General features: G+C 46.4%; 1 protein-coding gene across 1 annotated transcript in view; it reads right to left on the bottom strand.

Annotated features, from left to right (window-relative positions):
• The window catches only part of SDHAF4 (succinate dehydrogenase complex assembly factor 4), a 62,426-nt gene extending 43,915 nt beyond the window's left edge, over positions 1–18,511 (bottom strand). The window contains exon 1 of the mRNA XM_085610916.1: positions 18,280–18,511. Within this exon, the coding sequence (XP_085467042.1) occupies positions 18,280–18,400 (121 nt within the window). The 5' untranslated portion in view covers positions 18,401–18,511. The remainder of the gene's footprint in view (positions 1–18,279) is intronic.
• Positions 18,512–18,804: the final 293 nt, after the last annotated feature.

Raw genomic sequence — 18,804 nt, 5'->3', positions numbered from 1 at the left:
GCACCTTGAACATACGGACGAATTTGATAGATATCTGCAGTCACTTCCAGGTATTATTATTGACTTGGCTTTTTTTAGTTCCGAGTTCTCGCGGTTTACTATCCGCTGAGTCTTATTTTTCCAACCTGTTACTTTGCAGGCTGCCACATTTCTCATTACCGCGCTGTTGCCGCGCCATTGTCAATACAGTTTTCGACTGTTGTTGATTGTCCGTTCAGGGCCAGCATTATCTTTGGTAAGCGTTCTCTTTGCTCAAGGTACTATCGTATCAGTGCTTTGTTGGTGCATTTTTTAATACTACGTTTTTCATTTTGTAGATTGTGATTTCTCTTGCCCGCACTTCTCGATTAACTCTAGAGACTCTAGCTCTTTAAGGTATTTACTCCGCCGTTCAGCTTTGGTGGTGCTTCGCGTTTGTTTCTGTGCACGTTCGACTTTCAGCTAGACACGGTGCCTTTCACTTTCCTGTTTACAATCACGCTGCTCTCTTGCTGGGACTACACCCCCTCTTGGTCTTTTATGATAACTATAAATTCTCCACTGCTTTACTTTTGTCGTAAGACCCACGTGACGTCAAAACCGCCTTCCTTCAAATTGTCATACTTTTGCTCTTGATCAGTTATCACACACATGATTGATTGATGTTTTACTTTCAGATATCCCCTGAAGAAGGGCGAACATCACGCCCGAAATGCATTGGGAAAATATGAAATTTGAGCTATACCACTTGTAATACATTACGTTGTATATATGCATCTTTAATTGCGCTTTGATTTTGATAGAAGTGTGAATAAATCAACACTGCTACAAGAATAAAAGAAGATTCACTCGTTTGATTTTCGGATAACTCATAGATGTTTATATGTTGTACTTTATTCCCTGTTGGGTTAAATTGACAATGATGTTTTACTTGTCTTTTACTCATTTTCTGAGTTTCATAAGTAGTGCATTCCCTGTCTAGAACATTTTGCTCTAGTTCCTTACGCTCATGTCTGAAGCTGGCATTGATGTTTCCATTTTTGGTGCTCATTCGGCACGTGGGGCTATGGCTTCTAAGGCATTCTCCATGGGTGTTACTTTATTTGACATCATGAAGGCCGCAGATTGGTCTTCTGATTCAGTGTTCAAAACTTTCTATTACAAACCAATTGATCATATTGGTTCTGTGGTGGTGGATCAGCTTTAAACAAGCATAATCGGAGCCTCCTGTCCTGACATAGAATTCAAAATTTGCGAACATACGTGACAAGAATTTTCAATTCTAAGGAGGCGAGGATTATCCCACCCGTGATTATTGTTTGCACATGTTATGCATTTACATTGTTGTTTTCTGCATATGACTTATGTTTAATGCAATGCACTATTTCTCTACCCCCCCTATTTATGACTTCATTCTATATACTGGGTGTGTATTACGGCTGTTTGTCTCTTTTCAGGTTCTGACCCGAAGTAGCGGGGTTGCTGTTCCTTCTGGTTTATCCGGTTTTCGGAGCTCTTCAGTTTCCATTACTATACTGCTGCCGAGTCCTGTGTTCTTTGAAGTGGACTTCTGCTGCTGCTGAAATTTTTTTCTATCCCTGATGTTCAACGTTTTCTTGGACTTCCTGTTTTAACTTGAACTGTTTTTCCTCACCAAAGAAAGAGGATACGATACTTTCTACATGACCTTTTATAATATGGTTCTCTATGGTAGGTCACGCGATACCCTGGTGTTCATGGGTACTGTCGTTTTTTATTTACCTACTGTTTTCTAATTGGCTCCTGAGCATTTCTAATAAAGAAATGAGAAAGCATAATCCTTGCCTCCTTGTCCTTAATAGAATTGAAAATTCTTGTCACGTATATACGCAAATTTTGAATTCACCCTCCCACAAAGTTATCCACAGGCCACATCTCACCCACACACCGTTTGGTTTATAACAATGACAACTGATTACAATGCATATGGAAATTGTTCACTTCTGCAGGCTGAAACGCTGTTCCTGCAAAATAAATGCATCCAACGAAACGGAAACAAGTATTGCAGAGCTTGTAAAAGCAGCATTTCCACCCCCTTCGACAGGAGTGAATCACACAGCAGAAATAGCAGGGTAGGAGGAAGAGCCTTCAGCATAGTAGTACCTGGCATGTGGAACAAGCTCCCTGCAAACTTGAGACACTGCAGTTCCTTATTGGAATTTCGCAAGGGACTTAAGACATGGCTATATCCTGCAGTTTGACCCAGGCTGACCCCATGACTCTCTTCTGTCACCTTCTCTATCGCTGATCTTTAGTCATAAGCGCCAGGATGCCCGTAGGGCGACAGCCGCGCTATATAAGTTTCACATCAATCAATCAATCAAATGAATCCTGCACCGCGCTGTCTCTGCAACACCACATCCACTCCGAACGCCTTCCCCATTTCCTCTTAGCTTCTATCTGCGTGCGTCGGTGCTACTGATGGCATCACCGTTAAGCGGCAAACTTGAACCCATCCCAAAATGTCCCCTCCCCCACCGCAACACACGCACGCTTCTGTCCTCTGAAAACAGTGCAATGCATCTGACACATAAAAAAGTTTCTTGCGGCCCCAATTTACCGCAGCTTAGAAATGACAACATAGCAATGTATATCAAAGGTTCCGTGCACTCGCCACAATACATTTTAATTCATTGTCCGGGATCCCTGCCTACGCTGAGTTTTATCTATGCAACAGTTAGAAACCTCCTATCCACCCAAGCAACAGCTAGATAGAAACCCCTCCCCAGCCAGCCAAGCACACCTCATGTGTCATAAAAGATTCACATGAAGCACTACCCTCTGGGATAACGTGGGTCCTAACCTCAACCATATACATACATATTTCGACGTAACGTATTCTGCCGTAGGCACCAGTTACTCCGTTACTTTTATGCATAATCTACGTCCACTCCCACCTATGACACCACTAAGCCTCAAGCTGAGCACACTCTTCAGGAAAGAGAAGCGAGTCAACGAAGCAGATTCAGGCTGCACAGGACTAATGGGATTAGCTACTCAGCCCATGACCACGCCCCTTTCTTTACTAAGGGAATATAGCCTCACGTAGTATATCTATATCGTCAAAAAGAAGAAAAGTGTTTCCTCCTCAACCCCTGCGCAGCCCTGTCTGAAGCCATCCAGGGTTTTTCCGTGGCTTCTGCACCAGTATTTAGCGTGCGTCCATGCCCCGTCCACCCCGAACAAGAAACACGCGGGTTTACTACAGAGCTGTGTTCTTCTGGGCATGGTTTAGATGCACTATCGTTTTCTTACAGTTAAAAATGCTCCCACATGCACTGTCAGAAGGCAACAGAATATATTTCTATAATTTACATTATTTTTGGTGTAGTGACAAAGGTGGCTTCAATTTCTTGAAACTTAATTTCCTGAGTTGGTGCATCAAAAAAATATAAATAAATAAAAAAATATATATATATTCATATATATTCAAACGTCCTTGTTTCCTGGTCCCTAAAGCCTTTGCATGCTTACTGCAACTCAAGCAAGCACCCCAGGGGTGGCACGCTGGCACTATATAAATTGCCTAAACCAAGCGTTAAACAATGGCGCCAGGCGTGTCCGATAAGCAACAATGCATTTCCGTCACAATCGCCACCCAAGAAAACAAACGAGGCGTTCAAGCAAAAATACAATTGCAGTACAACGCACGTCCAATTAAAACTTTGTGGCGAGAAGAAGAATTTGGGGCACTATAGTTGGGGGTGACTGAAGAGGTACCAAAGATGCTGCGTATAATGTTCAGACTTGTTTCATTTTGGAGTAAAGTATTAAAGAAACAAAAAAGTTTTGGTGAAAAGAACGACAACTACCCCGGCATGTAGTGTAGCTGTCCAGCTGAGAAGTAGGCCAGAGGCGGTAGGAACCCCCCCTCTCTCAGAGCATTAGGGCCTCTTTTAGGTATTTGAAATAAAAGTATGGAAATGCACCCTTCTTATCTAAAGGTTATCCGCAGTAAAGTAATGCTTATAAAGAGCCCAAGTAAAAAAAACGCATAGAAATCAACCACATTAAGTAGACGTGGAAAACAGTGCATAAAAGTGGGCTCCAGACAGAATCCTGGCTGTGCTCGCAGCGTCCAGTGAGTGGTGCGCGCTGGTTCGTGTGACATCTGACACATAACAGATGGCACACTGCGTGCTGCTGCTCATAACTGAAAGCCGTAGCCCGTGGGCGGATACATTTCCTGGGAAAGGTGGGCAGGGGTGTGGAATTTATTAAAATATCTACTTGTCCATCGGGCAAGTTGCTTCATAAATCTACTTGTCCTGTAACAAAATCCACTTGTCCCTTTGGTGCCATGTTGTGCGGCGACAGATAATGGCAGCAATCTGATTTAGAACTCGGCAGACGGGTTACTCCATCACAATGGTGACAGATATGCTGTCTTCTGAAATTTAAATCCTATAGGATATAATGGGATTAATATTTTGGTGGACGGGATATCAGTCACCGTTGTGAAGGAGTAACCCTTCCGTTAAGTTCTAAATCAGGCCCAAGGTATCCAACACGTGTCATGTACTGGAATCATGAAGGAAATGAGGGGGATCCAGCTGGATTCTGGATTTGGCAGATACTATTAAGGTGAATTCAGGCTGAACCCAGTGAAATATGCTGAACTTGTCCTGTTCTTTCTCCCAAATATGAATGCTGGATCTCAAAACTGATTGAACATAAACAGGGTTTAGGCTTCAATCAGTAAGGCCACGCCTCATATCATAAGTAACAACAAGAATGCCAGTACTGATATTAAGCTTTCGCTCCACTTTTCTTATGTGGGAACATTTTGAAGGGAAACAAAATGAACAACGACCAATTTTTCAGTCGATTTAATCAATCAATTTTGGATATTTTTTCTTTAACTCATGGTGTATTTACACGGCTTATTTTGAACAAATAACACGAATTGATAACTGTACATATATAGACAAACTTATTTACATACTACATTCATTTCAAAACATTCATATCTACATTCGCTCCCATACCAAACTGGACAGTCCAGAAACAAACATACTCTCAACTGACAGATTCAATAATTACTTCAAAGACATAAATTTGAATAGGGCCATAGAACAGTGTTAAACTCCGTAGAAAAATATAATATTTTTTCTCAGGTGATTCTCGGAGTCCTTTAGGCCAAAGGTCTAGGGTCGACGCGTTTCAAGCCCCTTGTAAAACCGGGGCTCTCATCAGGACCTGGGAGCTGAAAACAGAACACAAGGGGGGGTCTTACTAGACTGTCTCCTCTTCTATTTTGCAAAAGCGTAACTTATATTAAAAAAATACCTGTAGTAGGTGCTCAATAAGTCATCCACAAGACCTCTTGATGTCTATGATCTAAACAACGATATAAACCAAAATTCAATTTCAACTACACCATAATAAAATCTCAAAGATAGAAGACACCCATTCATACTAGTGACATTCTTCTTGTATGCTTACGTGCAGAAATGGCGAAGTGGAATTATTCTGAAAAGTGAAAGGAAGAGTGTAAGCCACGAAGTTTCTACTTTCTTTCAAATATACGGCGACAATTCTCTGTATTTTTGCTTTAAGTTGTTTTGCCTGAGCAAGCGCGAATTGTTTGGTTAAATTGAAAAGGAAAACGACGCGCGTAGCGATAAGAATATGTCCTTTACTCGGGAACACATTCGGCGGAACAGGGGGGCAATTGTATGATTGCATACCTTAGTTCGTGGAGTTTCCGAGGGAAAAATCTCTTCCTATGTTGCGACTTTAAAGTGTTGTCTGCTCCGACGTGATTTGATCACTGTAGGGTGAAAGAGAGAATCGTCAAAGCGTCTTTTCACCGTGGAGGCAAATGAACTCTGGTTTTTGCTGTGAATCTTCTTCGTACCTGTGTTCGTTGGTTTGCTCTCGTCAAACTCGGAGAAAGTGAACTTCCGCGTTGTTCTCTCAGTTCTCATGTGATTATAGCCGTCTCTGGCAAACCTCGTGCCTTCTGGGTAGTGTAGTACCTAGCGTTTTGACAAGACGAAAAACTTGAGTAAATATGTTGTTGTGTGGGTTTCCTCAATCCTGTACTCGTAGTTGAGAAGTCTCGAGATGTGCTATTCTGCGACTTTGAAAGTGTGCACACTTTGGTCGTTATTTGAAATTTTCGTGAATGTTGGGTTCAATAAACACTCATAGTGTATCTTTCTTTTGAATTAGGAAACTTTATTGTTCGATTTTGATTTGGCCTGTAACTCAACTGTAACACAGTTGGGATACGGCACAGAAAGGGCGCGATTCGGTATAATTGCGCTGTATTGTTCAATTTGGATTCAGCCTGTGTCTCAACTGATGACCAGTTGGGATTCAGCACAGAAGGAGATCTAATTCTATGTTCAATGGGTGTCAGGTGCTAGGAAGGATTGGAGGTGGAGGGGCAATGGATGCAATCTTCCAGCAGGGTATTTTATCCAAGGTTGTAAATCTCCGATAATTCATTCAGACCATTCATAGCTGTGTTGAATTTCACTATAAGCATGGCTTCACGCCTTGAAAGTTGTCGTTCCAGGTCGCCTCCTCTTGAGTCAAATTCAATCTTGGAAATGACAGTCCATTTTAGATCTGTTATTTGGTGGTTGTGTATTTTCCAATGTTGAACTAATGGAGCATTTTGTACATTTTTATTGATCCGTGATTTATGTTGTGAAATTCGGACTCTGATTTCCTGGCTGGTTTTTCCTATGTACAGTTGTCCACAAGGGCAGCGGATTGCATAAATCACATTTTTGCTCTTGCAATTTGTGAAGCATTCATGTTTCCAGTAGATTGAATTGTGTACAAACAAAGCACCTTCTTCGGTGGACGGACAGCAGGCACATGTGCCGCATTTATGATGGCCAGTTATTGGAGGGAGGCCAACATATTCTCTTAGTGATTTTTTGGTTGTTGTTGGCATGGAAGCGCGCACTATTTGGTTAGCAATACTGCGGTCTTTCTTGAAAGCGAAAAGTGGATAGTCGCTTAAAGAGGGGTCTAAGTTCTTAACTAAGTGCCAATTCTGGCGAATAATCTTCTTTAATGAATTTGAGTTTGGACAAAATGTTGAAACGCACACGATCTTCTTCAGAGGGGATTTGACTTTCTGTAATAGAAGCTCTTCTCGTGGTGTCCACCAAGCTCTTTTCATAGCTTTTTTTAATAATTTTTTCGGATAACCTCTCTTTTTTAAGTTTTCCAGCAGATTGGTTGCATGTAGAAGATATTCATTCTTGTAAAAGCAATTTCTTCTAATCCTGAGAAATTGCCCAAAGGGCAAGTTCTCTCTTAGATTCCTAGGATGGCTACTTGTGAAGTGTAATGCTTTATTGCGGTCTGTTGGTTTTTTAAATAGTGTGGTCACTAGTCCATTGTTTGCTGGATATACCTCCACATCTAAAAAAGGTATCTTGGTCTTTGAATGGTTCAGACTGAATTTGATGTCCTCCGTTCGGTTGTTAAGCCAGTCATGGAACAGGTCCAGATTATGTTCAGTGCCGGTCCAAATCATAAAAACATAGTCTATATAGCAGACCCATTTCCCAATGTATAGGGAAAATGGGTTGTCATTATAGACGAATTTTTCTTCATACTTTGCCATAAAGAGGACTGCCAGTTCAGGAGCGAATGGACAACCCATTGCTATGGGTTGTCCATTCGCTCCTGAACTGGCACTGAACATAATCTGGACCTGTTCCATGACTGGCTTAACAACCGAACGGAGGACATCAAATTCAGTCTGAACCATTCAAAGACCAAGATACCTTTTTTAGATGTGGAGGTATATCCAGCAAACAATGGACTAGTGACCACACTATTTAAAAAACCAACAGACCGCAATAAAGCATTACACTTCACAAGTAGCCATCCTAGGAATCTAAGAGAGAACTTGCCCTTTGGGCAATTTCTCAGGATTAGAAGAAATTGCTTTTACAAGGATGAATATCTTCTACATGCAACCAATCTGCTGGAAAACTTAAAAAAGAGAGGTTATCCGAAAAAATTATTTAAAAAAGCTATGAAAAGAGCTTGGTGGACACCACGAGAAGAGCTTCTATTACAGAAAGTCAAATCCCCTCTGAAGAAGATCGTGTGCGTTTCAACATTTTGTCCAAACTCAAATTCATTAAAGAAGATTATTCGCCAGAATTGGCACTTAGTTAAGAACTTAGACCCCTCTTTAAGCGACTATCCACTTTTCGCTTTCAAGAAGGACCGCAGTATTGCTAACCAAATAGTGCACGCTTCCATGCCAACAACAACCAAAAAATCACTAAGAGAATATGTTGGCCTCCCTCCAATAACTGGCCATCATAAATGCGGCACATGTGCCTGCTGTCCGTCCACCGAAGAAGGTGCTTTGTTTGTACACAATTCAATCTACTGGAAACATGAATGCTTCACAAATTGCAAGAGCAAAAATGTGATTTATGCAATCCGCTGCCCTTGTGGACAACTGTACATAGGAAAAACCAGCCAGGAAATCAGAGTCCGAATTTCACAACATAAATCACGGATCAATAAAAATGTACAAAATGCTCCATTAGTTCAACATTGGAAAATACACAACCACCAAATAACAGATCTAAAATGGACTGTCATTTCCAAGATTGAATTTGACTCAAGAGGAGGCGACCTGGAACGACAACTTTCAAGGCGTGAAGCCATGCTTATAGTGAAATTCAACACAGCTATGAATGGTCTGAATGAATTATCGGAGATTTACAACCTTGGATAAAATACCCTGCTGGAAGATTGCATCCATTGCCCCTCCACCTCCAATCCTTCCTAGCACCTGACACCCATTGAACATAGAATTAGATCTCCTTCTGTGCTGAATCCCAACTGGTCATCAGTTGAGACACAGGCTGAATCCAAATTGAACAATACAGCGCAATTATACCGAATCGCGCCCTTTCTGTGCCGTATCCCAACTGTGTTACAGTTGAGTTACAGGCCAAATCAAAATCGAACAATAAAGTTTCCTAATTCAAAAGAAAGATACACTATGAGTGTTTATTGAACCCAACATTCACGAAAATTTCAAATAACGACCAAAGTGTGCACACTTTCAAAGTCGCAGAATAGCACATCTCGAGACTTCTCAACTACGAGTACAGGATTGAGGAAACCCACACAACAACATATTTACTCAAGTTTTTCGTCTTGTCAAAACGCTAGGTACTACACTACCCAGAAGGCACGAGGTTTGCCAGAGACGGCTATAATCACATGAGAACTGAGAGAACAACGCGGAAGTTCACTTTCTCCGAGTTTGACGAGAGCAAACCAACGAACACAGGTACGAAGAAGATTCACAGCAAAAACCAGAGTTCATTCGCCTCCACGGTGAAAAGACGCTTTGACGATTCTCTCTTTCACCCTACAGTGATCAAATCACGTCGGAGCAGACAACACTTTAAAGTCGCAACATAGGAAGAGATTTTTCCCTCGGAAACTCCACGAACTAAGGTATGCAATCATACAATTGCCCCCCTGTTCCGCCGAATGTGTTCCCGAGTAAAGGACATATTCTTATCGCTACGCGCGTCGTTTTCCTTTTCAATTTAAACCAAACAATTCGCGCTTGCTCAGGCAAAACAACTTAAAGCAAAAATACAGAGAATTGTCGCCGTATATTTGAAAGAAAGTAGAAACTTCGTGGCTTACACTCTTCCTTTCACTTTTCAGAATAATTCCACTTCGCCATTTCTGCACGTAAGCATACAAGAAGAATGTCACTAGTATGAATGGGTGTCTTCTATCTTTGAGATTTTATTATGGTGTAGTTGAAATTGAATTTTGGTTTATATCGTTGTTTAGATCATAGACATCAAGAGGTCTTGTGGATGACTTATTGAGCACCTACTACAGGTATTTTTTTAATATGAGTTACGCTTTTGCAAAATAGAAGAGGAGACAGTCTAGTAAGACCCCCCCTGTGTTCTGTTTTCAGCTCCCAGGTCCTGATGAGAGCCCCGGTTTTACAAGGGGCTTGAAACGAGTCGACCCTAGACCTTTGGCCTAAAGGACTCCGAGAATCACCTGAGAAAAAATATTATATTTTTCTACGGAGTTTAACACTGTTCTATGGCCCTATTCAAATTTATGTCTTTGAAGTAATTATTGAATCTGTCAGTTGAGAGTATGTTTGTTTCTGGACTGTCCAGTTTGGTATGGGAGCGAATGTAGATATGAATGTTTTGAAATGAATGTAGTATGTAAATAAGTTTGTCTATATATGTACAGTTATCAATTCGTGTTATTTGTTCAAAATAAGCAGTGTAAATACACCATGAGTTAAAGAAAAAATATCCAAAATTGATTGATTAAATCGACTGAAAAAGTGGTCGTTGTTCATTTTGTTTCCCTTCAAAATGTTCCCACATAAGAAAAGTGGAGCGAAAGCTTAATATCAGTACTGGCATTCTTGTTGTTACTTAGGATCTCAAAACTGGTCATCTACTGGAAACGGTGCAGGAAATGAGGTGGATTCAGCTGATATTATTGAGCTGGTTCTGGGCTGAACTCAGTGAGAAATGATAAATTTGTCCTGGTGAAGTTTGCCAACACTGGGACACATTCAGCAGGGCCCACTGGTTGTCTGCTTTCCATTTGGAGCAGCCACATGCAGGTGGCGATGAGACTTTCACTTCAAGCTGGCCCCAAACAAAGCCCTACTTTTGTTCAATCAGCATAATGACTGGCAGTTATATGGAGCTTAACACCTAGATGGCAATGCAATGGAGGGAAACAAAGTAATACGTCTTATTATTACTTCACAATACTCAAGAGGATCTTTGAGTTGGAGGCAGGTTGTTACCTTTGTTCAAACTCTGTATGTAAGAGATATGCATGTACTGTAAGAATGTCAGATGTAGATGCCTACATGAGTAATTATACAAATTACGATTTAAAGAAATGTGCATACTCAATTATTTTGTTTAATTGCTTTATAATGCTACTTGCCCCAATGTAGGTTGTCGGCGTGCTTTACATCTCTCACACACACACACATTATACAAAACAATAAATCATACATGTGTATAAACTAATTTACATGAAATGTTAAATAAGACAGATTTGTAAAGGTGTAGGGGTCACATATCAGACATACTGGTAGACATTATACCTTAAGCATGCATGGTCAGAAGAAACAGTCAGGATTTAAAATGTAGCATAGAGGCACTACCCAAAGGAGCCCTTAAGCAACCGTAGAATAAAGGACAGATGGAGAAAAAAAATCAATACGATTCTAAACTAGTGCCTTGCTGTTTGCGTACAGCTCCTTGATACCAGTTCATAGATCACTATTCAAATTGCAAATTATGTAATGAAAGTAACAAAGAGATCGTTGGGTCAAAAGCAGTAACCCACTTAGCTTTCTACATAAAATACAAGTGCATTAACCACCAGTTGCTGTACCGTTATTATTATCCCCAGAGAATTGCTGGGCGCACACAGATCTCTGCACAGGTGCCCCTACCGAGTAAGACATTTTATAATGCAGCTTCTTTGAGACCAATTATATAAGTCGGAACAGATTATAGTCATATTTATCCTCCATACCAATTTCGTTCTGGCAGATTTTTTTATTTTTTTTAAAGGTATAAATTGGCGGTAAGATAGGGTGACCAGATTTTGAGAACCAAAAACCGGGACAGAACAGAATTAACAGTAGGACTAAATTCCTTGGTCTTACTTCTATATCTGGCCTGCCCGGTTACCCCTGTAACTATGTGTCTCTATACAGGGATTTAAGTAGGCCGGGTCTCACCGGTGCTGACCACCGGCAGTTTTTTAAAGGGGGCCTCGAAACAGGTCTCTATCGGGCTCTGTTTTGTGCCCTGGCATTTTTTTCCGGACTGCAGTGAGAGTAGACTGCTCTCACTGCAGTCCGGAAAAAAACTGAATGTTTATGCCAGGGCACAAAACAGAGCCCGATAGAGACGCGTTTTGGGGCAGCAGGCACATCGATGTGTGCGCGCTCACACTGCTCACTTCTCACTAGTGGAGAAGTTGTGGCATGACGTCATGCCAGGTGAGCGTTGAAGGACAAGGGAAATCCTTTAAAGCAGGGTTACTCATAGTACGGCCCGCAGGCCGCCAGCGGCCCGGCAAGCCTTCCTCGGCGGCCCGCAGACCTTGCAGACATCCTACATGTGATTTTTTTTTTAAATTAAATAGTGTTAGCAAACACTGCCGGGTGCAGCAGCCCGGACTCTGAGACTCTGCTCTGTGGGGGCCGGGGGATTCCAGTGATTGTCAAAGTGGAGATGCAGGGGCCTAAGAGGTGAAATACAACAAAGCTTTATTAACATGTAAATGGTCTTTTAAAGACCTGTGAAGTACTCGGGTGCGGCTGTGTGTGAGCGCTGGGAAGCTGTCTCAGTGCGGCTGTGTCTGCGCGCGCTGGGAAGCTGTCTCAGCCCGGGCTGAGGGCTGACACACACACGGGTGAGATGACAGAAGGTGACGGAAGGAGGGAGAGGGAGACAGAGGGAGAGGGAGGGAGGCAGAGGGAGGGAGGCAGAGGGAGGGAGGGAAGGAGGCAGACAGAGGGAGAGAGAGACAGACAGAGGGAGAGAGACAGAGGGAGAGAGAGACAGACAGAGGGAGAGAGACAGAGGGAGAGAGAGACAGACGGAGGGAGAAGGAGACAGACGGAGGGAGAAGGAGACAGACGGAGGGAGAAGGAGACAGACGGACGGAGAAGGAGACAGAGGGAGAAGGAGACAGAGGGAGAAGGAGACAGAGGGAGAAGGAGACAGAGGGAGAAGGAGACAGAGGGAGAAGGAGAAGGAGACAGAGGGAGAAGGAGACAGAGGGAGAAGGAGACAGAGGGAGAAGGAGACAGAGGGAGAAGGAGACAGAGGGAGAAGGAGACAGAGGGAGAAGGAGACAGAGGGAGAAGGAGACAGAGGGAGAAGGAGACAGAGGGAGAAGGAGACAGAGGGAGAGGGAGACAGAGGGAGAGGGAGACAGAGGGAGAAGGAGACAGAGGGAGAAGGAGACAGAGGGAGAGGGAGACAGAGGGAGAGGGAGAGAGGGAGAGGGAGACAGAGGGAGAGAGGGAGAGGGAGACAGAGGGAGAGGGAGGGAGACAGAGGGAGAGGGAGGGAGACAGAGGGAGAGGGAGACAGAGGGAGAGGGAGAGAGGGAGAGGGAGACAGAGGGAGAGGGAGGGAGACAGAGGGAGAGGGAGGGAGACAGAGGGAGACGGAGGGAGACAGAGGGAGACAGAGGGAGACAGAGGGAGACAGAGGGAGACAGAGGGAGACAGAGGGAGACAGAGGGAGACAGAGGGAGACAGAGGGAGACAGAGGGAGACAGAGGGAGACAGAGGGAGACAGAGGGAGACAGAGGGAGACAGAGGGAGACAGAGGGAGACAGAGGGAGACAGAGGGAGAGGGAGACAGAGGGAGAGGGAGACAGAGGGAGAGGGAGACAGAGGGAGAGGGAGACAGAGGGAGAGGGAGACAGAGGGAGAGGGAGACAGAGGGAGAGGGAGACAGAGGGAGAGGGAGACAGAGGGAGAGGGAGACAGAGGGAGAGGGAGACAGAGGGAGAGGGAGACAGAGGGAGAGGGAGACAGAGGGAGACAGAGACAGAGGGAGACAGAGACAGAGGGAGACAGAGACAGAGGGAGACAGAGACAGAGGGAGACAGAGACAGAGGGAGACAGAGACAGAGGGAGAGGGAGACAGAGGGAGAGGGAGACAGGGGAGACAGAGGGAGAGGTTGACAGAGGGAGAGGGAGACAGAGGGAGAGGGAGACAGAGGGAGAGGGAGACAGAGGGAGAGGGAGACAGAGGGAGAGGGAGACAGAGGGAGAGGGAGACAGAGGGAGAGGGAGACAGAGGGAGAGGGAGACAGAGGGAGAGGGAGAGGGAGACAGAGGGAGAGGGAGACAGAGGGAGAGGGAGAGGGAGAGGGAGACAGAGGGAGAGGGAGAGGGAGACAGAGGGAGAGGGAGACAGAGGGAGAGGGAGAGGGAGACAGAGGGAGAAGGAGACAGAGGGAGAAGGAGACAGAGGGAGAAGGAGACAGAGGGAGAAGGAGACAGAGGGAGAAGGAGACAGAGGGAGAAGGAGACAGAGGGAGAAGGAGACAGAGGGAGAAGGAGACAGAGGGAGAAGGAGACAGAGGGAGAAGGAGACAGAGGGAGAAGGAGACAGAGGGAGAAGGAGACAGAGGGAGAAGGAGACAGAGGGAGAAGGAGACAGAGGGAGAAGGAGACAGAGGGAGAAGGAGACAGAGGGAGAAGGAGACAGAGGGAGAAGGAGACAGAGGGAGAAGGAGACAGAGGGAGAAGGAGACAGAGGGAGAAGGAGACAGAGGGAGAAGGAGACAGAGGGAGAAGGAGACAGAGGGAGAAGGAGACAGAGGGAGAGGGAGACAGAGGGAGAGGGAGACAGAGGGAGAGGGAGACAGAGGGAGAGGGAGACAGAGACAGAGACAGAGGGAGAAGGAGAGAGGGAGAAGGAGACAGAGGGAGAAGGAGACAGAGGGAGAAGGAGACAGAGGGAGAAGGAGACAGAGGGAGAAGGAGACAGAGGGAGAAGGAGACAGAGGGAGAAGGAGACAGAGGGAGAAGGAGACAGAGGGAGAAGGAGACAGAGGGAGAAGGAGACAGAGGGAGAAGGAGACAGAGGGAGAAGGAGACAGAGGGAGAAGGAGACAGAGGGAGAAGGAGACAGAGGGAGAGGGAGACAGAGGGAGAAGGAGACAGAGGGAGAAGGAGACAGAGGGAGAGGGAGACAGAGGGAGAGGGAGACAGAGGGAGAGGGAGACAGAGGGAGAGGGAGACAGAGGGAGGGAGAGGGAGACAGAGGGAGGGAGAGGGAGACAGAGGGAGAGGGAGAGGGAGACAGAGGGAGGGAGAGGGAGACAGAGGGAGAGGGAGAGGGAGACAGAGGGAGAGGGAGACAGAGGGAGAGGGAGACAGAGGGAGAGGGAGACAGAGGGAGAGGGAGACAGAGGGAGAGGGAGACAGAGGGAGAGGGAGACAGAGGGAGAGGGAGGGAGACAGAGGGAGAGGGAGGGAGACAGAGGGAGAGGGAGGGAGACAGAGGGAGAGGGAGGGAGACAGAGGGAGAGGGAGGGAGACAGAGGGAGAGGGAGGGAGACAGAGGGAGAGGGAGACAGAGGGAGAGGGAGGGAGACAGAGGGAGAGGGAGGGAGACAGAGGGAGAGGGAGGGAGACAGAGGGAGAGGGAGACAGAGGGAGAGGGAGAGGGAGACAGAGGGAGAGGGAGACAGAGGGAGAGGGAGACAGAGGGAGACAGAGGGAGACAGAGGGAGAGGGAGACAGAGGGAGAGGGAGACAGAGGGAGAGGGAGACAGAGGGAGAGGGAGACAGGGGAGACAGAGGGAGAGGGAGACAGAGGGAGAGGGAGACAGAGGGAGAGGGAGACAGAGGGAGAGGGAGACAGAGGGAGAGGGAGAGGGAGACAGAGGGAGAGGGAGAGGGAGACAGAGGGAGAGGGAGAGGGAGACAGAGGGAGAGGGAGAGGGAGACAGAGGGAGAGGGAGAGGGAGACAGAGGGAGAGGGAGACAGAGGGAGAGGGAGACAGAGGGAGAGGGAGACAGAGGGAGAGGGAGACAGAGGGAGAGGGAGACAGAGGGAGAGGGAGACAGAGGGAGAGGGAGACAGAGGGAGAGGGAGACAGAGGGAGAGGGAGAGGGAGACAGAGGGAGAGGGAGAGGGAGACAGAGGGAGAGGGAGAGGGAGACAGAGGGAGAGGGAGACAGAGGGAGAGGGAGACAGAGGGAGAGGGAGACAGAGGGAGAGGGAGAGGGAGACAGAGGGAGAGGGAGACAGAGGGAGAGGGAGACAGGGGGAGACAGGGGGAGACAGGGGGAGACAGAAGGAGGGGGAGGGGGAGGGAGAGAGAGGGAGGGGGTGGGGGAGGGAGAGAGAGGGAGGGGGTGGGGGAGGGAGAGAGAGGGAGGGGGAGGGGGAGGGAGAGAGAGGGAGGGGGAGGGGGAGGGAGGGAGAGGGAGGGAGAGCGAGGGCAACGGAGGGAGACAGAGGGAGGGAGACAGATGGAGGAAGGGAGAGGGAGGGAAAGGGAGGGGGAGGGAGGGAGACGGAGGGTGACAGAGGGAGGGAGGGAGGGAGACAGGGAGGGAGGGAGGGAGGGAGGGCGACAGAGGGAGGGAGGGCGACAGAGGGAGGGAGGGAGGGAGACAGAGGGAGGGAGGGGGAGGGAGGGAGACAGGGTGGGAGACAGAGGGAGGGATACAGAGGGAGGGAGACTGAGGGAGGGAGACTGAGGGAGGGCGACAGGGAGGGAGACGGAGGGAGACAGAGAGACGGAGGGAGACAGAGACGGAGGGAGAGAGAGAGAGAGAGAGAGAGAGAGAGAGAGAGAGAGAGAGAGAGAGAGAGAGAGAGAGAGAGAGAGAGAGAGAGAGAGAGAGACAGAGACAGAGACAGAGACAGAGACAGAGACAGAGACAGAGACAGAGACAGAGACAGAGACAGAGACAGAGACAGAGACAGAGACAGAGACAGATCTGTGTATGCTGGGTCTGGTGGCTCAGTGGACGTAGGCGTCTGCTGCAGGGACCTGTGTTAAACCTCATGGTGACAATTTTTTTGCTTTAGCCCCGCCCCTCCCCCTCTGACCCCGCCCCCACCGGTGCGGCCCTCGGCCACAAACCACACTGTAAATTTGGCCCCCGAGAGAAAGTTTGTGAGTACCCTTGCTTTAAAGAGTCATTTCTCTCTGGATTTCCCTTCTGTTTTTGAAACTCAGGTGCAACAACATCATCGTGGTGTCACCAGGGCTTTAAGTCGAAGCTTTTTCAATATTATATATTACAAGCCATAGTTGCTGCTTATTTATCTTATGCAACTAACAAACATTGACAAAGCCAATAGTCCTGACTTGTTGTAGGTATGATGTTACTGCTGTATCATATATCTGGATGCAATGACAGAAACAGCAAAGTACTAGTCGGGTGGCCCACTATGATAACCACAGATTTTTAGCTTACATGTTTTAAGCCACGCCCTTAATTACATTGGCCACGACCCTTTGAGAGACGCCCCAGTTTGTTCATCCCACTTAAAGCCCTGTCTATATATGTATTTATATATGCTAGGTTTGTAAATGTGTGCATATATATATATACATATGAAGGCACATATTTACAAGGCTGCATTTACTTAACATTATCTACGGAGGACCTCTACTCTGAGCCCCCTGCCTTTCTCTCCACCGGTCTCCCTTTAGCTGGGAGCATGCAACTGAACTCCTCCTATGCTGTCTGACAGAAACAGAATAAATTACGTGATTTTTTTCAGTTTGCTGAGGAGCATACTTTCAATTCTCCTTGCAATTACAACTACCGGACCTTTGTCCCAAAAATCGGGATATGTACTTAAAATGAAGAAATATGTCGGGACACCGGGACAGTCCACTGAAAACAGAGACTCTCCGTGGAAATCCGGGACGACTGGTCAGTGGTCACCCTACTGTAAGAGTCCACCCTGCGTGAGACACAACACCTTTCCGCTGCCACACCTTGACCCCCAGTGTATGGGTTCCCGGAATATTTGTTTTGCTTTTCCAGCACTGACTGGAATAAAGAAACCTAGGGGCATATCAACAACAACCGGCGATAATTATTGCTGAGCGCACTTAGCGCTAGGATAATTATTGCCGGCTAGCGGCGATTTTTATCGCTGAGATAGCGTGCTATTAGCAACGCTTATCAGCGATAAAAATCCTAGCACTAACTGGCTAACGTAAGATTATCACTGGAAACCCAGCGATAATCTCACGTTAGCTAGTTGATAGGGACTCACAAACTTAGCCATGATATCCACCTTCCATAGGATATCATGGCCAAGTCAGTCCTGAAGCAGGCGTAGGGAAAGTAGCGATAACAGGGGTTATCGCTACTTTTTCTGACGCTATGCTTCATAGCGTTAGGCTTGCTGATAGTAGAAATGTCGCTTAGCAACATTTCTCCTGTCATGCCAGGTCAGGAAAAGCCCACTTTGCATCTCATTAGAGATGCAAAGCTGGGCTTTATGAATCCTGACGCTAAAGCAAGGTTTCACGCGTTAGCGTCACCTTGCTAATTAGGCGATAAAATTATCGCCGCTTTTCGGCCGAAAACGGCCGCAAAAGCGGCAATAATTTTTTATCGCCTGCTTGTTGATCTGCCCCTTAGTAACCTGCACATAACCTGCCTATGGTTTTCAGTTGTTATTGAGCTGAATTAGAGTACCATCGCACAACAACACTGACCCTGGTTCAGCTTCAGAACTGGTGCTGTCTGCGCTCCGAAGGTGTACTTCAGGGACGGGGAAACCCACAGCGTCCGGCTCCCTGCAGCATAGCACAGCAACCGGCCCGCACCCCACGTCATCGTTCACTGCGTATAACAAAGTCCGCGAGACTGGCCTTGCTTCGACCTTTAAACTATACCACTGCCTCGATCATCATCGACCCCGGAAATAGAGACGAGAAACAGAAAATAACACCGCGCAGTAGCAGACCGCTGTGCTCTGCCTTTCTTGATCCGGAAGTAAAAGTAAGAATGACTATAGGCGTCCGGAAAGTTCAATCCTGCGACGTTTTTTGTAAAAGAGCTTCTAGAAATTATACATTGTCGATCCTAGTAACCCCGCCGATTCGTACGATTGCGAGAGCCATAAGAGCATGTAGCTTCCTCTTCTGCAAAGTCATCTGCAACTTAGAGTGCGCTTCTCGTGTGGCTCAACGCGCTATCAGGAGCCAAGGCGCTATGACATGACGCTACTTCACTGACCC

This window comes from Triturus cristatus, chromosome 6 (genome assembly GCF_964204655.1).
Source record: "Triturus cristatus chromosome 6, aTriCri1.1, whole genome shotgun sequence".
NCBI lineage: Eukaryota > Metazoa > Chordata > Amphibia > Caudata > Salamandridae > Triturus > Triturus cristatus.
Note: the sequence above shows the minus strand (reverse complement) of the source record. Positions and strands in the feature narration are given on the sequence as shown.